Here is a 22,950-nt window from a genome sequence, read left to right on the forward strand (position 1 = left end):
ACGAGCAACAAGTTTTTTTTTTTTTGGTCTAAAAAGATACGAGTTGATTGGAAATCAAGTGTTCATGAAACTACAACCCGGCGAAGGGGCATCAAAACATAACAGTTCCCATAAAGGTTGGGGGGACGGGCTAGCCAAGAAGAAAATAGAGAATTTGTCCGTTGCGCCTTGGCAACCCAATCAGCAGCTTGATTCGCGGATCGATTGCAATGGGCCACAGTTAGGTTTGTGAAATGGGCCATACGAAGGTGCGCTTCTTTAATAAAACCTTCCTCTTCCCAGCCGACTTCTGTCTGGTTGTACAGTTTCTTCACCACCTCAAGGCAGTCTGTTTCTATCACAATTTCCTGCGATCTTCTGTCAACGAAGAAAGACAGGGCATGCAGCAAGGCTTGCAGTTCGGTGTGCAGTGGCGAGATTGCAGGGACTGTCTTGGCAAAGCCGTCCAGCATCGATCCAGCTTCGTTTCTGAGGATTCCAGAAACCGCTCCTACTGCTGCATCTTCAAGGTAAGATCCATCTATGTTGATTTTGAAGCAGTTTCTCTTCGGTGGTTTCCAGTACAGAGGTAGAGGGTTCTTTTCTGCATGCGGTAAAGGGTTCTGTTCTGCACGCAGACTAGCTTTTTTATGGTTCCACTTCCTGTAATTTTGCAAAATATGTCTTGCCGACTCGATTATGGAACTCGGAATTGGGGGTTTTCCTCTAAACACAAAATCATTTCTTGCCTTCAAAATCAGCCACAACAGGATGGCCATCTCATCTAGATTCAACAATTTATCTGGTTGTAGCTTATAATTAAGGATCCACACCTCAATTCTTGATAGTTCTTGACGTACTATTCTGTTCTGTACCGATGGATATGTCCAAACAGCTTTGGTCTAGGGGCAGAGGAGAAGCAGATGCTCTACTGTTTCAGCTTCTTGATCACAGAAGGGGCATGCTGGTCGAGGTAAGATCTTTCTCTTGTAGAGGTTGTCTGCTGTGGGGAGAGCATTTTGGCAAACACTCCACAAAAATATTCTGACCTTGGGTGGGACTTGTAAATTCCATATTGTGCACCATAGCTTGCGGGGTGGATTGAAAGATGATGATGCTTGCATTGCATTTTGTGTGTTTTCCTCTTGACGAATCTGGTTGTACGCACTTTTCACCGAGAAGACCCCGGACTTTGCTGCTGTCCACACCAGTTTGTCCTCTGTTGCATAACTACATAATGGTATTGCTAGCACTTCATTTACAGTCTGTTCATCGAATATTCTTGCTAGTAAATCTTCATCCCATTTTCTATCATCTCGGATTAGGTTTGCAACCTTGGCTGGTTCTTGAGAGTTTGCTTGTCCTCCTATTAATCCTCTTTTTAGCCACCTGTCTTCTCGGATATTGATTTTTTCCCCCGTGCCAATCGCCCATAATGCTGAGTTTGATATCGCATCTCTTCCCTTGAGAATGCTCTGCCATCCTCATGATGGCCGAGAGCCCTTTCCAGCCCGCCAGAAAGACCTTGTGGGGAAGTAGATGCCTTTAAGGATTTGGCTCCATAAGGATGACTGGTCTTGAGAGAGTCTCCATGCTTGCTTACCTAGCATTGCTCTATTGAAGGATATTAGGTCTCTGAATCCCAATCCCCCTTGATCTTTCCTGGTTTTGAGCACTTCCCATCTCTTCCAGTGAAGGCCTTTCTTTGATTCACTATTCTTCCACCAAAAACCTGCCACCTTTCTTTCTATGGATTTACAAATAGAGACCGGGATCTTGAATACCGACATGGCATATTGGGGAAGAGCTTGAACAACAGTTTTGATTAGAGTTTCCTTCCCTGCCTTTGAGATGAATTTTTCCTTCCACCCTTCTAATTTCATATTGACTCTGGCCAAAATCCACACAAACATTTGTTTCTTGGAGTCACCCCAATCTGATGGAATCCCTAAATACTTGCCAATCTTCCAAATCTCTGGGATTCTAAGTTCAGTTGCCATATTGTCTCTTAATCTCTGCGAGCAGCATGTGCTAAAGGAGATTCCAGACTTGTTCAAGTTAATGGCTTGCCCAGATGCATAGCAATATTGATTGAGGATTAGTGCAAGATTTTGACATTCAATGAGCTTGCCATCTAAGAAGAAGATCGAATCATCAGCAAAAAGGAGGTGAGATAGGACTGGACAATGCCTATTGAGTTTAATGCCAGAGAGAGTGCCATCTTGAATTGCTTTTTTCACCAATGTGGAGAGTGTGTTTGCTACTAGGATGAACAAGTATGGAGAAATGGGATCCCCTTGTCTTATCCCCCAAGTAGGCTGAAAATAGGGCAGTGGTTCTCCATTTAATTTAACACTGAAAGAGACAGAAGTTACACATTTCATTACTCTCTGCACCTGTCACGCCCCGTACCCCACGAAGCGCGAGCATCCCAACGTAGGTCGATTTTGTGCGACGTCCCAGGACGCGTCGCCGACCCAATACCCAACTCAGAGATCAAGTCACATGCGGAAGCACGATATATAAATAAATATATTACACCCAGACAAAAAATTACAGAAACCAAGGATAGCCACATAAAAAACAATTACCAAATGAAATAACCTTACCCTTTTATAAACATATAGAAACTCATACAATATCCATTTACAAGAAGCAAGACAAGAAACAGGTCGCGGCCACTACAACAAAAAGGGTTAAATGGCCTGGGTGGTCAGGGAGTACTATCTAAGGTAGGGCTTAGGTAAAAAAGGTACTGGCCCAACCTACTGCAACTAAGGCTGACCTACGGGACCCAGTCCGGGTCAGAATCAGAAGACTCTGACGAAGAAGAACTATCTGGCAACTCCTCATCAGAATCCAACGAGTCTAACTCGGACTCAGCCTCCTCTGGCTGATCCTATGCGTTCATCGCCTCAGGTTCGGGGTCCTCCTCCATCAACTGCTCCAACTCATCATCATCCGGTCCCATGTCCATCGGCTCGTCCTCATCAACCTCGTATTCGACAGAAACGCCATCGGAGCTCATACTCTCTTCGTCTGAGGTACTGGGGTCCACCACATCCCCATTGGGACATTGTGGGTCTACCTCGCCCTTCCCGTTAAACGGGATATCAAAAGTTCGAAGGGGTCCAGTCTCCTCCCCATTAAGCGTTCTATAGCACCACGCAACATACTCATGGGTTTCAGATTCTAACTCCCCGACATCTACCCATACTAAAGTGTAGTATCTAATGTACATATTCCCGTCCCCTACGGGATGTACTGACATGGTCTTCTCGATGAAATGGGGAATGCCAAAATGCACGAGCGGCTCTGCTATCTTCACTGCTGGGGGTCTGAAAAGTAGGGTTTTGAACAACTATGAGACGAATCTCAGTAAGTAAGCTCCCTAAACCTAAACTAGGCAAACGTGCACCTCCTGACAGGTAAACAATCACACACAATCACAAACAACAATAATGGCCCAGGCCCTCGAGCCCAGGTTGGTCACATTCTTGACCCTGCAGGTTAGACAATTTATATAAAATGCCCAAGGCACACACGTGTATTCATTTAGCCACACGTACGTCAAACGCATGCTCATACTCATAAATGTTCGTGCTGCACATCAGTCACCGAGTCGCATGTTCTCGCACTCATGCACACACGTGCCTCTAATATGCCATGCTCATGACTCGGCTCAATATCACACACTGCCAATATCTCAATTTATTACTCGACCCGCGTAATACGCATCAGGTCTAAATTTATTAGCAACACTTCATGGCCCGCGTGAAACGCATCAGGCCCGGTGTCTCTTGCCCGCGTAAAACGCCTCAGGCGCAACACCGATCTCCATATACGGACCACACCCGCGTAAAACGCATCAGGTTGGCCGTCTTCCGGCAATCCGGGCATCGTCCCGCGTAACACGCATCAGGACGGACTTTATGTGATCACATGGGCACACTATTAATTATTATCTGGACCCCGCGTAAAACGCATCAGGGTATTTTAGTGATCACATGCTCATTCTCGACATGCAGAAATACATGGCCAAGCAATTCTCACATTCTAGCATGTCACAATATAAAATGAGCATAACATTTCGAATGAACAAATAATTAATCAATGCCGATTTCATACACCAATTACGCCACAACGTACTCAATTTCGGTCACACTTAGTCCAATTCTTGCACGGTCCATAATATCACATATAAAACACACCATTTGGACATGAAATTAACCACAATCGGGGCCCGCTATTCTAGCACATACTCGGCCCAATTCACATACGGCATGGCATCACAACATTTCAACCAACAAATCACCCGAAGCAATTCAATTGAACAATACACCAATTACTCGATTAAGCTTAACTATTAGCCAGACTAAGCTAATTCGGTTTCCCCCATTGACCGCACCAGAACAGCCCCTCACGGGCCTTAATTTGCGTCCAAAATAACATTTTAATCCCTTTAAATCACTACACAACCAGCCAATATCAATTCAGCCACTAATTACCCCTAAATCACCCCAATTAAGCCCTAAACCCACTATTCCTATCTAGAAAGTGCAATTAAGCCTAAATTGGGTTTAGGGTTAATACTCACCGGTGGACGGCAAGATCGGCGGCGGAGTTCTGACGGCGACAACTCACGACGATCGGCGACGTACGGACGCGCGTACAGACTCCCGTGTACGGACCATACGGACGGGCGGTGTACGGACTGTACGGACGGGCGGTGTACGGACCGTACGGGGACGGGTGTACGGACTCGTACGGGGACGGCGGCAGAAAAAAAGCTCGGCTGGACGGTGCTCCGGCAGTGGCTGGTCGGTCTTCACGGCTTGGATGGGAGGAAACGGCTAAGAAGAAAATGAAAGGAGGAAATGGGGAGGAGATGAAAATGGCGTGGAAGTGAAGTGGGCAAGGGGATGGCCGGTCCAAGGGAGTCCAAGGGCAGTCAAAGGAATCCTTAGTGGAGTCCAAGTGTCATCCATCAAGACCACTTGACCATTCTACCCCTAATTCAAGGGTTGACATTCATCCTCATCCAATAATTCATGGGCAATTTGGTCAATAAGCTCAATTATTGGGCTGACCCCATTTAATTAAATAAAACCTTAATTAAACCCCCAAAAATGGCCAAAATTCGGAATTAAGAAAATAGGCCTAGGGGCATTTTCGTAATTTTCCGGTCCCGGGTCGAAATTTCATTTTTCGCCCGTACCAACCCCAAACATGCGTGGCCACTCAAAAATGACGTCGGCCTTGCAAAATAGTCGTATACGACCTCGAAAATCGATGCCCAAGTCCGGGTTAATTTTCCGCGATCAAAATCGCTCAATTTCAAATTTTAAAGTCTCTGACTAACGGGCCGCTGTTTAGGGGTTATGCGTATCGACCTATGGATACTCGAGTCATGACGGCCTTGATGACCGGGAAAACGTGAGAATTTATCACTAGTGCCGGAGGTTACGATCGGTCGGTTTAAGTTCGGGATTTGTTCGCCACGTGTACTTTCGGTCGTGCGGAATCACCCGTGATCCGATTGTACATCGTTGGCCAAACCATATCCGTCACCTTCCTAGGATCGGCCTACATTGGCCCAAAATATTTCCTCGCCGTTTCTCGGAATCGGTGCCCAATTCACTATCGGGCCCCTGGTCCACGTACCGTTTCTTAATTAGCCATTCCCTTTTGGTTAGTTTCCCGAGAGTGATCAATTCCGGGCGAGACTTACCAAAGTGAAATGAGAAATAATATCTACTTTATTGATCCCGAAAATGGGTCGAAATTCGGGATGTTACAGCACCCACCAGTTACAGAACCCCATTTTCAACATAGCAGCTTCGAGAAAGTCCCACTCTACCCTGTCATAGGCTTTCTTCATATCAAGTTTTACCACTGCCTGGAATCTTTTTTTCCTTTTTCTGATACGCAATTGGTGAAGGACTTCCTAAACAATCAGAATGTTGTCTTGTATTTGTCTACCGACCACAAACGGACTTTGTTCTCCTTCTACTATCGCTGGCAACCACTGCTTCAATCTATTTGCCATGATTTTGGAGATAATTTTGTATGCGAAGTTGCAAAGGCTGATAGGTCTGAACTGATCAAGGCTTTCCGGGTGATGAACTTTTGGGATCAAAGTGATATATGTTCTGTTCAGTTCTGGGTTTAGATTTCCAGAATGAAAAAATTCCTTCACTTCTTCAAAAATCCCATTTTTTAAGCTTTCCCAATTTCTTTGGTAAAATTGGCCATTCAAGCCATCCGGTCCCGGCGCCTTCAATGAGCCTAATTGAAATGATGCTGTATGGACCTCTTCCATTGTGACCTGAGCTGTCAAATATTGGTTCATCTCAGTCGTGACAATAGTAGAGCACTGTTGCAAAACAGGTTCAAATTGTCGGGGGCCCTCCGAATGATAAAGCTTTTGAAAGAAGTCCCCTGTCATTTCTTTTAACCTCTCTGGACCACGAATCCATATGTTTTCTGCATTTTTTAGCATCGATATTCTGTTCCTCTGTCGTCTTTGAATCGTTGTGGCGTGAAAGTATTTTGTGTTCTTATCACCCCATTTCAGCCAATTGATTCGGGATCTCATTCCCCAATACATTTCCTCCTGTCTCCACAGTGTTTCAATCTGTTCAGTAATGGCCCTCCTTTTGTTTTGCCTATTGTGCAGATTGTAATCATTTGTTATGCTCATGAGTTCTTCTTGCAACTCTTTAATCTTCTTGCGGCTGTTCTGAAAAGTGTTCCTGCTCCAAGCTGCGAATCCCCTTGAAACTTCCTGTATTTTCTTCACTAGATTAGAATGTTGTAATCTATCTTGATTCCAGATTTGTGTGATTGTCCTCCCACAATCCATATGTTCCAGCCAGAATGCTTCAAATTTGAATGTTCTCTTACTCCTAGGAGGTTCGGCTGCTAATATCAGTAATATAGGGCTGTGATTAGATCCGATGGCCGGTAGAGCGAAAACCTCAGCTTGAGGGAATGATATTCTCCACTCAATATTGCAAACCGCCCTATCCAGTCTTTCTTTAACAAAATCCTGCCCTTCTCGATTGTTCGCCCAAGTGAATGCGCATCCTTTACTCTCTAAATCCATTAAACTACAAGCATTGAGGAAATCTCTAAATGCATTTAGTCTATGTTGTTCCGGAGGCCTCTTCCCTTGCTTTTCCCAGTAATTCAAAATGTCATTGTAGTCCCCTATACACACCCAAGGCAAGGTGTTTTGGCTACTCAGCATCTTCATCTCTTCCCAAAATTTAATTTTATCCTGGAACGATGTTGGGGCATGAATAAAGGTAGCTCTGAATTGTTTACCCACTTCATCGTCTAGAAGAGTGATATCAATGAACTCATTTGTGGAAAGATTAACCTTCAAGGAAATTCCATCCTTCCACATTAGAGCTAAGCCCCCCCCAACCCCCACCGGATTGACATTATAGCAGTTTTGAAAGTTTAAATTCCTGCTGATACGGCGAACTGTAAAATCTTGGTTCTTGGTCTCCATAAAAAAAACCACCTCGGGCCTTTCCTCGGCTATAATGGCCCTTAAAGCTTGAACTGTCAAGGGTGTGCCCAACCCCTGACAGTTCCAACAGAATAGCTTCATATGTAACCCGGTGGCTTATTAGGGCTAGCCACCAAAGCCCATTGATTAGGTTCTTTTGCAAGTTGCACCGGAGTTTCTAAAAGCTGTGTTTCATCTAGCACTTGGCCATCCGAGGTTTTTTGATCATACGGTCCGAATCTTCTACCCTTCTTATGATTCCTTGCCTTCAGCTTTCTACAGTTGCTCTGCAGTCTTTCACCTGCTATCAGCGATGGGGCTATGTTGATCTGCAGAGGAGAGGCTAATTCAAGATCAGCATCTACTTCGATTTCTGGTATGTTCACTATAGCCAGCAACTCCTGTTCCATTAATTTCCTCTTACCCCTATCCTCTTGTATATTGTGTGGTCGTGTATGCAAGCCACCTTCTTTATTCTGCGTCACTGTGATCAATCCTGAGTTTTCTGGGGTTTCCAGTACCATCTCCCGCTCATCTTCCATTTCACAGATTTCCCCATAATAGGCTATCCAAAATGGGCTAATAGAATTCTCTTCAGCTTTTAGCCAGGGCCCGTATAGCAGTGTTTCAGTTTTGGACATGAGTTCGACCTCATAAGGCACAAGTTGACAGATTTTTGCATAATGTCCAATAACCCCACACGAATAGCAGAAATGGGGAAGTCTTTCATACCTAAAGTCCATCCAATGCTCCTTGCCTCTAAAACTAGAAAGCATGCCTGAGGAAAGGGGATTTGATAATTTTAACATAACTCTAGCTCTCCCCACCACTATGGATGCAAAGCCTTTTGTTTCTATGCGTACTTCTGAAACTTCACCTACATTTCCTGCTATTTCTCTTATTGCTGCTTCAGACCTCCCTGCTATAGGCAATCCATGAATTTGAACCCAAAAGGTAGAGGAGTCAAATATAATACAATGTGGAGGCATACTTGGCTCCCATAGCTTTAATACCAGCAAATGACTTGAGAAGGACCAAGGTCCAGAGTTCAGTATTTTGTTTCTCACCTCCACGGACTCAAACTCAAATGAAAATAGACCTGGTTATAGATGCTTGCAAATGACAGAATTCGATTTCCATGCTTTCTTCATCGTGGCTTGGAAGGCTTGGAAATTAACAGACGGGCTTCCAAAAAGCTTGCCGAAAACAGTACGTTCACACTCTTGCAATTTGTCCTCAGTCACCACATTATCTAACACATCGATTTTTCTTCCTATCCATAGATGTCCTAACCTTCTACACAATGCCGCCATCCTTAGCTCCCGTTCTCTGTTTTCTCCCATATTGTTAGATATCTATTACTCAGGCAACCTAAAACCCCTAACTTGCGATTTGTTTCGGTTGCATTTCTTCCTCAGGGACCCAAAGAGAGGAACCATCTATAGGAGAGGGGAACCTACCAGAAGAAGGACAATGATCCATTCTGGATACAACTATCACCCATCGTGGGTTTCTTCTACGCCATTTCTTTTGCTTTTGAACCTTGAAAAAAGGTTAACAGTGGCTGTGGACTTCTGGAACGGAGTGGCGCCAGAGGAGGGAACTAATCAACCAACGACTGCACCTGGAAACCAGCGGCCTTTGTGCTGTGGTTGCGCCTCTTTCTTCAAAGTCGGGATTTTGGATCTAAGTCTCGTCATTTAGAATGGGGAACAGAGAAGTTAAGGGTTTTGGAAAGGTGTAAGGGTAGGGAGTAGAAACAAACTATGGTATTGTTGTGGATATGGATTCTTGGGATTTTGGGAGGAAAACAGGGTTTAGGGCAAAGCTATCCAGGTGATAGAGAAGGGCTCTTCATGCGAGAGAGAAATTGAAGGACTCTCTGTAACGAGCAACAAGTTAGATTGCAAAATTCGTTTCTTAGATTTCCAACTAGTAGCACCACCTCTAAATACTAAAAATCATCCCTATTTTGGACTTCTATCAGTTGCACTTGAATTGAGCCCCGAATTGAGCAGAAGATTGATAATGCGAGAAGATGATAAAGCGAGATTGATAATGCCTAAGTGGGAAATGCTGGAGTTTTAGGTTTTTCTTAGAGGTGGGTAACGAGAACGATGGGGGTAACAAGGGACAGAAAATGCAGTTTGGTGAATAAATAGACAAGGATGATGGGTGGGACATGGAAGTTGAAATCTATTCCTCAACGTGAAAAGTGTAGGTTTTCAAAAGGGGAAAAATGCCAAAAAAGTTCTAAACCTTTTGCATTTGTGTTAATTTAGTCATAAACCTTTTTTTTGGTGCTAATTCAATCCTAAACCTTTTGCATTGATGTCAATTTAGTCCTAAACCTTTTTTTGGTGCCAATTCAGTCCTAAACCTTTTGCATTGGTGTTAATTCAGTTCTAAACCTTTTGTCTTTATGCCAATTCAATCCTTCCGGTCAATTTTGGCCAGATTTTGCTGATGTGGATGCCAACTGGCCGGCGGCCGGTCACCGGCGCTGACGTAGATAAATTTACTAATTTTTAAATATTTTTTTGAATATTTATTTATTTATTTTCTTTTCTTTTTTTCCCCTCCCCTCCCCTCCCCTCCCCTCCCCTCCCTCCTTCCTCCAGCCGGTTGTCGGACGGGCGACCGGCCAGAGGCCAGAGGCCGACGTTGGTGAGGTCGACCTCGCCGTTGCTGGCGATGTTGAGCCTCGCCGGCGGCTGGGCGAGGCTCGCCCTCACCGGTTCTGGCGAGGTCGTGCCAGCCGCTGGCGAGGCTCGACCTCACCGGATCCGGCGAGGTTGGGCCTCGCCCAGCCATGGCGAGACTCGAGTCCTCGCCGGCGGCTGGGCAAGGCACAACCTCGCCAGATCTAGAGAGGTCGGGCCTCGCCCAGCCATGGTAAGGCTCGCCTTCGCCGTCGCTGGCGAGGGAGGCACGACCTCGTCGGATCTGGTGAGGTTGAGCTTCGTCGGTGGCTGGGCGAGGTCGAGCCTTGCCAATGGCCGGCGTGGGCGAGCCTTGCCGGCGTCGGCCTCTGGCCTCTGGTAGGTCGCCGGACTGGCGACCGGCTAGAGGAAGGAAGGAGGGGAGGGAAAAAAGAAAAGAAAATAAAAATAAATTAAAATTCAAAATAATATTAAAACATTATTAAGTTGTCCACATCAGCGCCGGTGACCAGCCACCGGCCAGTCGGCGTCCACGTCAGCAAAATCCAGCCAAAATTGGCCGGAAGGACTGAATTGGCACAAAGACAAAAAGTTTAAGACTGAATTGGCACAAATGCAAAAGGTTTATGACTAAATTAGCACAAAAAAAGGTTTAGGACTAAATTGGTATCAATGCAAAAGGTTTAGGACTGAATTGGCACAAAAAAAAGGTTTAGGATTAAATTGGCACAAATACAAAAGGTTTAGGACTTTTTTGACACTTTTCCCTTTTCAAAAGTGATGATGCAAATCGATGTATATGCACCAACATAAATGGAAATATTACTTCCATTCAACTAACATAAATTAAACATGTTTTAGTAATGGACATTCACAAATTTAATGGAGCGACTCCATGTAGGCATTTTCTTGAAAATTTTTAGGTGCTTACGAGGCATATTTCATCTCTATTGCATGCTTGTGGACCTTGCTTCATGGACATCACTTGCAATAGTTTGATATTAGGGTTAATACCACGAAAAATCCCAAATTGATACACATGTGATAATTTTACCTCAAACTATTTTTTTGACCACAGAAAACCCCAAACTAGTACACATGTGACAAATTTACCTCAAATTATTTTTTTGACTACCAAAAACCTCAAACTGGTACACGTGTGACAATTTTATCCCGAACTAATTTTTTGACCACCAAAAACCATAAACTGGTACACCTGTGATAATTTTACTCCGAACTAATTTTTTAACCACTAAAAACCCAAAACTGGTACATTTGTGATAAATTTACCCTTCGTTAGTGTTCATTAAATTTGATTAATATCACGAAAAATCACAAATTGATAAACTTGTGATAAACAGAGAGGTAAAATCCAAAACTGGTACACCTGTCAATTACCACGTGTCATTAAACTTAGCAAATTGATAGTAGAATTTAACGGAAACTAACGGAGGTTAAATTTATCACAGGTGTACCAGTTTGGGATTTTTGGTGGTCAAAAAATTAGTTTTGGGGTAAAATTATCACAGGTGTACCAGTGTGGGGTTTTTTGTGGTAAAAAAAATAGTTTGGGGTAAAATTGTTACAGGTATACAAGTTTGGGATTTTTTGTGGTAAAAAAATAATTTAGGATAAATTTGTCACAAATATGTCAATTTAGGATTTTTCGTGGTATTAACCCTTGATATTATTGTCGCATGCGTGAGGATTCAAATTGATCCTCCAAACTGGAGGCTGTGGCTCCTCCATCGCCGTGAGCCTCAGATGGTGAGACCAAGATAGAGATCAAGATATGAACAGTGATAAAGGAGCTGCCGAGATCCATGGCGGCATAGTATACATACATACATATATATATATTGGTGTTAAGGTTTTTTCTTGGGATTTAGATTAAGTATGGTGATGAGTGTAATTAGATGAATATGTGTCGCAATCCTACGATGGAGATAATAAATGTGACATAATCAAACTATACACGGGCCATTTAATGTAAAAATAGGCCTGTGAAAGTGGGCCCACCTAAGACGTGATAGACAAATAGACAATAACCTCGTCCTAGAGGTGGCCATGGTTCGGAACCGACCGGTTCCGGTTCGGAACCGGCGGTTCCGGTTCGTGGCCAAGCGTGAACCGGAACCGTACGGTTCAGGGCCGGTTCCTATTTTTTTCTGTTTTTTTTTCTTTTCCTTTTCCTTTTCTTTTTTTTTTTCTTCCTCCGCGGTCGGCCATAGCCGGGGCCGGCGCGGAGGTCGCCGCCTCTAGGCGAGGCGGCCCTCGCGGCGTCGGGCGAGGCCGGCCCTCGGGCCGGGCGAGGCCGGCCGGCCTCGCCCGACGCCGGCGAGGTCGAGCCTCGCCGGTTGCGAGGCGAGGCCGAGCCTTGCGGCGTCGGGCGAGGCCGGCTCGCCCGGCCCGGGCGAGGGCCGGCCTCGCCGACGCCGGCGAGGTCGAGCCTCGCCAAGAACCCGGCGAGGCTCGACCTGCGGCGGCGTCGGGCGAGGCTCGACCTCGCCGGCGGCCGGGCGAGGCCGGCCTCGCCCAGCCTGGGAGAGGCCGGCTCGCCCGACGCCGGCGAGGTCGAGCCTCGCCGGTTGCGGGCGAGGCCGAGCCTCGCCCGACGCCGGCGAGGTCGAGCCTCGCCCGTTGCAGGAGCCTCGCCTCGCCGGCGTCGGGCGAGGCCGGCCTCGCCCGGCCCGGGGCGAGGGCCGTCCTCGCCCGACGCCGGCGAGGGCCCCTCGCCCGACGCCCGGCGACCTCCGCGCCGGCCCCGGCCATGGCCGGCCGGCGGCCGCGGAGGAAGAAAAAAAAATTAAAATATAAATTATAATTTTAAAAAACAGAAACAAGGAAAAAAGACAAAAGAGAAAAAGGAAAAACAGAAAAGGAAAAGGAAAAGAAAAAGAAGAAATACAGAAAAGGAAAAACAGAAATGAAAATAAAAAAAATTAAAAAAAATACTATTCTTGTGATAGAACATTATTCAATATAAATTGTGATTAAAATGTAAATTTTATTCAAATTTGGGGACAAAAAGACAAGAGAAAAAGAGAGGGCTTCAACTTAATAAATTATCATTAAGCACATTACAATTCGTTACAACGATCTTAAAAAAAAAGGAGTACAATATATATACCCTAAAATTATCCCAAAACCTAAGCATTCCGTGCGCAGGGGACCAGAGGTCACATATCGTCGGATTATATTTCGGTTTCCCTAAGCTCACGTGGGCGTACCCGGTATGAGAAACAAGAGTTCCCGAAATATTTGCTAACTCCAATAGTTCTTTTACCCTCAATCGTCACTACCCGTTCCAGTACCGATAGTGGTAGCGGTAGTATCTCCGTCGTTAAAGAATTCGGATTCATTATTCCGATCTATCTCTTGTTGCCGGTATTGAGCCTTCGTCCAATCAGCAACACAAGCTTGCATCTCCACTGATTCTGGATATAATCTTGAACGATGTTCGTTCAAAATATTACCTCCGGCACTGAATGCTTGTTCGACCGCAACTGTAGAACAAGGGGTTGAAAAAATCTGTTTTGCAATAAGAGAAAGGATTGGGTATTGGCTTGCGTGCCTCTTCCACCAATCCAAAATAAAAAAATCTGTACCACCTTCGACTCGAGAACTCAAATAAAATGGTTAGATAACTCTCTAATTCAGAAATATTTGCTATTACTCCCTTTTGTTTTTTTTTTTGTCTATGTAATAAAAGTTGGTACCCTCTACTAATTTTACTGTCTTGTCATTTTGTATCTCGTAGATTGAGAAGATCTAATATCACCTAAATTATATTTAGTATAAAATTCATTATATAATTCTATTACTACGTTTTTAACCTCACGTACTATGGTTGTAACATTTGTCACATCATAATGTAAACATTGATAATACGCACGCAAAAAATCATTTAAGCCATCCAATTTGCAACGCGGATCAAAAACACAAGCAACTAAATAAATCATGGGAATTTCACTATAATAATGAAGCCATTTCATTTTCATTGCAACTACAGTAGGTTGTAATTCAACATCATTTTCATATTCATCAAAAGTTCCGACAATATTAGTACACTCTACTAAAAATAAATGTGTAGTAGGATAATGAACACCAGACAAAGTATAAGTTGCATCATTAAAAACCTTTAAAAGATCTAAATTTTTTTGGCAAATATGCCACTCTTGTGGGTATAAATTAATCTCAGGTATATTATTAGAAATGAATGCACATAATAAATCTTTATATGCTAAAGATTCACTAAGCAAGTGGAAAGTAGAATTCCAACGAGTTGGAACATCTCTTAGAAATCTTTTTGGCTTTTTGCCATTATCTCTACAAAATCTACCCCATTCTTTCATTTTTTTGGGATGTTTCCATAAAAATTGAATCGCCGTTTTTATTGGTTGAAGAAAAATATCAAGAGTTTTCAAACCATCTTGTACACATAAATTTAAAACATGACAAGCACATCTAATGTGAAAAAATTTTCCACCAAAAGCGGGTTTACAAATATTTTCTAACTCGGCAATTGAAGCGGTATTTGCTGCAGCATTATCAAAACCAATTGAAAAAATTTTGTTAAGCAAATAATATTCTTCTAAAACTTGCCTAATTAGTCTATAAATATTATTTGCCGTATGATGATCATCGAAAATTCTAAATGCAATAACTCTTTTTTGAATAGTCCACTCGTCATCTATCCAATGACATGTTATGCCCATGTAAGAATGATTTTGCCAATGATCACTCCAAATATCACTACCTATATGCACGCATCCATTAAATTGCATAAAAAAGTTTTGTAAATCATTTTTTCCATTTTTGTAAAGATCTTTAATTACTCGTTTAGTTGTATTTCTAGAAACACGTTTTGCTTGTGGAGCACATGCTTTTTGTACAAATTCATTAAAACCAAATCTTTCTCCAAAATTAAATGCTAAATGCTCAACGGAAATAAATTTGCCTAATTCTTCCTTATAAGTTTTTTCATTAAAACGAAATAAAGGGGAAGTGTTAGGATTGACGTACCCAGAAATTTGTTGTTGCCCGATATCGATTCCCGTTTCAGTTGGATGTTTGCTCATAAGATGTCGTTTAAATGTTCCATATCCTTGTCCACCTGTATATTTATATATTTTTCCACAATATTTACAAATTATATCATACCTTTTTTGACCGATATCAAACCTTTCCATTTTCGTGAAGTGATTCCAATTGTCGGATGTAAATTCCCGTTCCGCTTCCTTTGTTGTAGATATTTCAGCAGGAGGATGAAAACTTTCTTGCGTCGGGACGCGCTCCACATCGTGAAAAATGTTGATTTCATCATCTTGAAAATCTGCATATTCACGAGGATCAAAAGAATGATGGGATTCCGTCGCGATATTCTTACCTTTGCCAGTTGGCACTCGACTTCCACTTGCCATTTTTCGAATGGATTGAGAGAATTGAGCGGATTAATTGGGAGAATTAAGAAAGAATTGCGTGGATTGAGAAAATTGAGAGAATTTCAGAGAATTTGAGAGAATTTCGAGTATTGAGAAAATTTGAGACTTGAGAGAAGAGAATTGGAGAGAATTTGAGAGAATTGTGTGTGTATTGTGAGAATTTGAGAGAATTTATAGGAAAAAAATAGAAGAAAATTTAGAATTAAAAAAAATAAAACATAACCGTTGCAAAATTGCAACGGTTATGTTTTTTTTTTTTATTATTATAAAAATGCCCGTTGGGGCGTAGCCGTTGCCCCAACGGGCCGCACGCCGCAGCCGCAAGGTGCTGCGGCGCAGCAGGGCCTGCACGTCTGCAGGCCCTGCTGCAAATAAATCTATTTTTTTTTTTATTGGGCCGTTGGTCCGTTCTCTACGAACTGCGAGTGCGGCTCTTGCAGCGTGCGCACCGCAGCGCAGTGGCCGTAGCCTCGCACCTGCGCAACTTTTTTTTTTTTTTTTTTTTTTCGCCGGTTCCGGGCCGGTTCAAATTTTTCTGGAACCGGAACCGGGACCGTATGCCACGGGCCGGTTCCGGTTCCGAACCGCGGGCCCGGTCAACGGGCCAGGCCCGGGTTTGACCGGGCCGGTTCCGGGCCAAAACCGGTCCGTGGCCACCTCTACCTCGTCCGGAGGCCTATAAATATTCCAATTTGAAGTAAAATCAAGGCAAGTTTCTGTTCTCTCCGATGAATACTGAATATCTCTTACATGCTCTCTGATTTTTCCTATAAATACCTACCGAGTTAAGTGTGAAAATCGTACTAGAGGGTCCTCAAAGGCAACAAGCTCGGAGACCTTTTTATTTGTGATGTGTAAAATGTTGGATCCTTAATCCAACGTTGGGTTATATGTGAAATAATAATGCAATGCATACTGTCATATAAAGTTAAGCCCTTTAAAAGTGATAAATTAAGTTAAGGCAATTTAGGGCTTTAATGTATCAAATAGGGTGTGGCCCTTTAATGTGTAGAGATTAAAAGGGGAAATTACAATTTTATGATGGGCAAAATTGTAATTTCTAAAGGGTAACATTAGGGTTACCTTATAAGAGCGGTTATGGTCCCCAGAACGTACGGAAGTTACTGATTCCTCTTCATCCCATCGAAAGAGAGAAACACAAAGAGAATTCAAAGGGAACTCTTAGAGAAAACGTATTGTTCTAGAAGGCTACCCGCACGACACCGAACAACAGTCTACGCTATGGATTCAGGTACGCTTCCGTGTTTATGCTTTCTCAATGAATTATACATGTATGATCCTGTTTCGTTGATGGTTTTCAACCGTTCATCGGTTTTCGGAATCTAACAAGTGGTATCAGAGCAGTATACATGTTAATTCATTGGTTTTAGGGTTCGGTTTTAACAATTTGTGAAATTAGAGTTCGTGCGGATGTTTGCGCAACGAAGCAAAATCGATTTTTAATACTGTACAGTATTTTTTTCGAATTTTTAAATTTGTCAAAAGTGAATTTTGATGTTAAATCTGGAATCCTGACGGCGAGACGATTCTGAGGACGGGCGGCGCGCCTCCGTCGGAGGCCGCACGCGGCCGCACGCGCTCCACGCGCCGTCGGGCAACGGCACGTGTGAGATTCACGCGCCTGAAGCACAGGCGCAACAAAATTTTTTTTTTAATGAAATAGCAATTAAAATTCAAATTTTGGTGGAGGAATATATATCTTGAAATAAATTGATTGAAGCAACATGTCCACAAATGGACCTCTCTTGTGTAAATTAATTTATTTTAAGATATAAAAGGTATGCACATGTGGATTTTTTAACCAGCCCAAAGGAAGGTTAATATTTAACAAAATCACATTTGCAACTGCGGTGATTAACATGTGATGATTATTTGGATTTTGTATGTGAGTAATAAATCAACCCAAAGGAAGTTTTATTGTTTGACATACTATTATTATCAATGTTTGATTACTGCAACAAGATATCACTTACTAGTTAATATTGTTGTCCAAAGACAAGGTATTAATGTGGTGCTCGATGTCTTGAGATGGGAATTACCTTGATTTGAATCGATATATTGCTTTGAGACTTACGTGAGCATGTTTTATTGGTTGTATTTGAATTCAGCTATTACTCCTGCGAATATTACTGCCAGCATTAATTCAATTCCTATGCTAAATGGCACCAACTTCAAGTCATGGCAAGAGAACCTTCTGATAGTTCTCGGAGTCATGGATCTCGACCTTGCGTTAAGGATCGATTCTCCTACACCACTTAATGATCAAAGCACCTCTGATCAAAAGAGGGATATGGAAAGGTGGGAGAGATCAAATCGCATGTGTATGATGATCATGAAGAAAGCCATTCCAGAAGCATTCCGGGGCACAATGTCTGAAAAGATAACCACAGCTAAAGAATTCCTTACTGACATTGAAAAGAGATTTGTCAAGAGCGAAAAGGCTGAAATTGGTACAATCTTGACAAATTTAATTTCAATACGCTACAAAGGGAAGGGCAATATTAGGGAGTACATCATGGAGATGTATCATCTTGCTTCTAAGTTAAAAGCACTTAAGCTGGAACTCACTGAGGACTTGCTGGTGCATCTGGTTTTAATATCTCTTCCGACACAGTTTAATCAGTTTAAGGTGAGCTACAACTGTCAGAAAGAGACTTGGTCTCTGAATGAGCTCATCTCACACTGTGTCCAAGAGGAGGAAAGGCTGAAGCAAGATAAGACAGAAAGTGCTCATCTAACCTCAACTTCCAAGGATAAGGGAATGAAAAGGAAGAAGGATAAAGAAGCTGCAACCTTGGCAAACAAAAGGAAACAACAACAGAAACAGGATGATCCGGAAAGCACAGGTTGTTTCTTTTGTAAAGCCACAGGACATGTGAAGAAGAATTGCACCAATTATCACGCATGGCGTGCTAAGAAAGGTGTGCTTCTTAATTTGGTTTGTTCTGAGGTTAATTTAACTTCGGTACCTAGACACACTTGGTGGATAGATTCTGGTGCAACAACTCACATCAGTGTGTCTATGCAGGGTTGCCTGAGTTGCCGAAAGCCAAGTGATGTTGAAAGATACATCTATGTGGGCGATGGCAAGACGGTTCAAGTTGAAGCAATTGGAAAATTTAGATTATTATTAAAGACTGGATTATATTTGGATCTTGATGAGACATTTATTGTACCGTCTTTTAGACGGAACTTGATTTCCATTCCTGCTTTGGACAAATCTGGTTATTCTTGTTCATTTGGGAATGGAACATTCAGTTTGTTTCAAGATTCAAAATTAGTTGGTTCCGATTCTTTATCAGTTTATGATAATCTTTATTCACTTGATGTGATTGCTTCTTTTAATGAATCCCTGCATTTGAGTACACGAGGTATAAAGAGAAAATTAACCGATGAGAATTCAGCTGCTCTATGGCACAAGAGATTAGGTCATATCTCCAAGCAAAGGATAGAGAGACTTGTGTCGGATGAAATTCTCAATCCTTTAGACTTCACAAATTTCGAAATTTGTGTTAAATGTATAAAAGGCAAACAAACCAATAAAAGGAGATTTGTAGCCAACAGGACTTCAGACGTCTTAGAACTTATCCATACTGATATTTGTGGACCGTTTCCAACGGCTGCTTGGAATGGTCAGCAATATTTTATAACGTTCATAGATGATTTTTCAAGATATGGCTACATATATCTCATTAAAGAAAAGGCACAGTCACTGGATGTGTTCAAAACATATAAAATCGAAGTTGAGAATCAACTCAACAAGAAAATTAAAAGCGTCAGGTCTGATCGTGGTGGTGAATAGTACGGCAGATATGACGGTTCAGGTGAGCAACGTCCAGGACCATTTGCTAAATTCCTAGAGGAATGCGGTATCGTCCCACAGTACACTATGCCGGGTTCGCCCACAATGAATGGTGTTGCTGAAAGACGAAATAGAACGCTTAAGGATATGGTGAGGAGTATGATTTGTTCTTCTACCTTACCAGAATCACTCTGGGGAGAAGCGCTTAAGACTGCAGCATATATCCTTAACAGGGTTCCAACTAAAGCAACTATCAAAACCCCTTATGAACTTTGGACGGGTAAAAAGCCTAGTCTAATGCATTTACGCGTTTGGGGATGTCCAGCTGAGGCAAGGCCTTATAAGCCTAATGAAAGGAAACTGGATTCAAGAACAATAAGTTGCTACTTTATTGGATACCCTGAAAGATCAAGGGGGTACAAATTTTATGATCCTACAGCTAAGTCGATTTTTGAGTCGGGAATTGCCCGGTTCTTTGAGGATGTTGAGTTTGCGAGAGGAGATACAGTTAGGGACCTTGACTTTGAAGAGGAATCTGTTAATGTTCCTACACCTGCCATTGACATTGATCCCACAAATGCCATTGTCATTGATCGGGACACAACTGATCAGGACGATGAAAGAGAACCTCCCATTCAAGAAATTATTCCAGAAAATCAAACTCTACCACCTCAAGAACATATGCCATTAAGAAGATCCACTAGAGAGAGGAGAAGTGCAATGCCAGATGACTACATTGTATTTCTCCAAGAGCATGATTTTGATATTGGAATGATGGAAGATGATCCAATTACCTTTCGTCAAGCCATGGAAAGTTCTAACTCTCAGAAGTGGAATGATGCCATGAAGGAGGAGATGAAGTCCATGAGAGACAATGACGTTTGGGATCTTGTCCCATTGCCAGAAGGTGTGAAGCCCATTGGTTGTAAATGGATATTTAAAACCAAAAGGGATTCAAAAGGCAATGTGGAGAGATATAAGGCTCGTCTTGTCGCAAAGGGCTTTACACAGAAAGAAGGCATTGACTATAAAGAGACTTTCTCTCCAGTTTCTTCGAAAGACTCTTTTTAGATTATAATGGCATTGGTGGCGCATTTCAATCTTGAGTTGCATCAGATGGATGTAAAGATAGCGTTTCTCAATGGTAACATTGATGAAGCAATATATATGGTGCAGCCAGAAAACTTTGTATCTGGAGATCTAAAGAGTATGGTTTGCAAACTTAAGAAATCCATCTATGGGCTCAAGCAAGCATCTCGACAATGGTATTTTAAGTTTCATCAAGTGATCGTCTCATTTGGCTTTGAGATGAATATGGTTGATGAATGTATATACTATAAGTTCTGTGGGAGCAAGTACATTTTTCTGGTTTTGTATGTTGATGATATCTTGCTTGCCAGCAACGATATAGGCTTATTGCACGAAACCAAGAGATTTCTGTCTAATAACTTTGAGATGAAAGATCTTGGTGACGCCTCTTTTGTATTAGGTATACAAATACACCGGGATCGCTCTCGGGGTATTCTTGGATTATCACAAAAGAGCTATATCGAAAAGTTTCTCAAAAGGTATGGCATGCAAGATTGTAAACTAGGTGATACCCCTGTATCTAAAGGAGACAAGTTTTGTCTCAATTAGTGCCCTAAGAATGATTTTGAAAGAAAGGAAATGGAGAAGATTCCTTATGCATCTGTAATAGGGAGTCTGATGTATGCTCAGGTTTGTACGCGTCCGGATATTGTGTACATTACTGGAATGTTGGGCAGATATTTAAGCAATCCAGGAGTAGACCATTGGAAAGCAACCAAACGGGTCTTGCGATACTTACAAAAAACAAAAGGATACATGCTCACATATCGGAGGTTGGATCAGCTTGAGATCATTGGTTATACTGACTCCGATTTTGCTGGATGCCAAGATAGTTTGAAGTCTACATCAGGCTATGTCTATCTGTTAGCCGGAGGTGCCATCTCATGGAAGAGTGCCAAACAGTCCATAACGGCCTCTTCAACTATGGCAGCAGAATTCATAGCATGTTATGAAGCATCCAATCATGGAATATGGCTGCGAAATTTTGTCACGGGACTACGGATAGTGGATAGCATTGAAAGACCACTCAAGTTATTATGTGACAATAAATCAGCAGTTTTATATTCTAACAACAACAGAGGCTCGTCGAAGTCAAAGCATATAGACATCAAGTTTCTTGTTGTTAAAGAAAGAATTCAGAGTGGACAGTTGTCTATAGAACATATTGGTACAAACTCCATGCTTGCGGATCCGCTTACTAAGGGATTGCCACCCAAGGTGTTCCATGAGCATACTGCTCGTATGGGTGTTATGTTTATTGAGGATATTCAGTCTTAGTGGGAGTTTGTAATTTAAATGTTCTTAATATAGACATTTTCAGTTATTTCAGTATATCGATTTTTGAGTTATTTTCTGCAGAAATATCAGGATTTATTCACACTCTGATTTTGGTAAAGTCTGATCTCACTAAGGTTTAAGGTGGACCAGTTGGAAATAGGCATGTTAATATCACATTTCATGAAATTTCCATGCTACACATCCACATCATAATCCATGTCATTCAGTTGTATCAATTTTGTGACCATTGATGGGTTGAGTTACGATAGACGTGACAAAAGCCGCTTTGATCCTATATTGATATAATTGATGGACCGGATTGGTTAGAGATACATTTCGGTAATGACAGTAAAGTTGAGCTCAAACAGTTGTTATTGCAAAGCATAATTATAAGGATACACATATAATCCAAGTGGGAGATTGTTGGATCCTTAATCCACCGTTGGGTTATATGTGAAATAATAATGCAATGCATACTGTCATATAAAGTTAAGCCCTTTAAAAGTGATAAATTAAGTTAAGGTAATTTAGGGCTTTAATGTATCAAATAGGGTGTGGCCCTTTAATGTGTAGAGATTAAAAGGGGAAATTACAATTTTATGATGGGCAAAATTGTAATTTCTAAAGGGTAACATTAGGGTTACCTTATAAGAGCGGTTATGGTCCCCAGAACGTACGGAAGTTACTGATTCCTCTTCATCCCATCGAAAGAGAGAAACACAAAGAGAATTCAAAGGGAACTCTTAGAGAAAACGTATTGTTCTGGAAGGCTACCCGCACGACACCGAACAACAGTCTACGCTATGGATTCAGGTACGCTTCCGTGTTTATGCTTTCTCAATGAATTATACATGTATGATCCTGTTTCGTTGATGGTTTTAAATCGTTCATCGGTTTTCGGAATCTAACATAAAATTCCAGGTAGAGGAGTCTAGGCACCTGTAATTCGCGGCGTGAGAAATTTGTGCATCAACAAAAGGATACTTGTAGTCTCATCATGTTGCAAATTTTCTTCAGAGAGAAATTTTCCTTGTTTTCTCGTAATTTTTGCTGACTTGTCTTCACTTTGGTATCTAATATTTTCTCGTAACTTTCCTTGTTTGTTTTTCTTCTTTCTGGTCCCATGCAAACTCGTGTACTCGTTAGCGGTCCCTA

The 22,950-nt window shown here is 42.3% G+C and overlaps 2 protein-coding genes across 7 annotated transcripts; both read left to right on the forward strand.

The window, feature by feature from the left end:
* The first annotated feature begins 218 nt into the window (after window positions 1-218).
* On the forward strand, window positions 219-9,329 carry LOC130139388 (uncharacterized). 6 transcript variants are annotated; one of them, XR_008817603.1, is made up of 3 exons: window positions 253-524; window positions 886-952; window positions 7,771-7,874. XR_008817603.1 is itself a non-coding variant. In XM_056316221.1 (2 exons), the coding sequence occupies exons 1-2, from the start codon at window positions 234-236 to the stop codon at window positions 9,200-9,202; spliced, it is 621 nt and encodes a 206-aa protein (XP_056172196.1). In that variant the 5' UTR covers window positions 219-233; the 3' UTR covers window positions 9,203-9,321. The 6 variants fall into 6 exon arrangements, 1 of the variants encoding a protein (XP_056172196.1); XR_008817601.1 differs by lacking the exon at window positions 7,771-7,874 and adding an exon at window positions 8,596-8,873 and having other exon boundaries at window positions 254-524; XR_008817602.1 differs by lacking the exon at window positions 7,771-7,874 and adding an exon at window positions 8,608-8,873 and having other exon boundaries at window positions 254-524.
* An 8,194-nt stretch (window positions 9,330-17,523) lies between these two features.
* Window positions 17,524-18,894, forward strand: LOC130139217 (uncharacterized). Its single transcript, XM_056315709.1, has 2 exons — window positions 17,524-18,547; window positions 18,655-18,894. Exons 1-2 carry the CDS (start codon window positions 17,707-17,709, stop codon window positions 18,681-18,683), a joined length of 870 nt encoding a protein of 289 aa, XP_056171684.1. The 5' UTR covers window positions 17,524-17,706; the 3' UTR covers window positions 18,684-18,894.
* Window positions 18,895-22,950: the final 4,056 nt, after the last annotated feature.

The sequence above is a fragment of the Syzygium oleosum genome, unplaced genomic scaffold (genome assembly GCF_021117445.2).
Source record: "Syzygium oleosum isolate NSW1041296 unplaced genomic scaffold, Sole_v2.1 Sole_v2.11, whole genome shotgun sequence".
Classification (NCBI taxonomy): domain Eukaryota; kingdom Viridiplantae; phylum Streptophyta; class Magnoliopsida; order Myrtales; family Myrtaceae; genus Syzygium; species Syzygium oleosum.

Coding starts and splice junctions, on each gene's coding strand:
- LOC130139217 (XM_056315709.1), top strand. CDS start 17,707: ATGTTTTATTGGTTGTATTTGAATTCAGCTATTACTCCTGCGAATATT. Junction 18,548..18,654: donor CGCATGGCGTGCTAAGAAAG/GTGTGCTTCTTA, acceptor GTGTCTATGCAG/GGTTGCCTGAGTTGCCGAAA.
- LOC130139388 (XM_056316221.1), top strand. CDS start 234: ATGGGCCATACGAAGGTGCGCTTCTTTAATAAAACCTTCCTCTTCCCA. Junction 569..8,916: donor CGGTGGTTTCCAGTACAGAG/GTAGAGGGTTCT, acceptor TTTCTTCCTCAG/GGACCCAAAGAGAGGAACCA.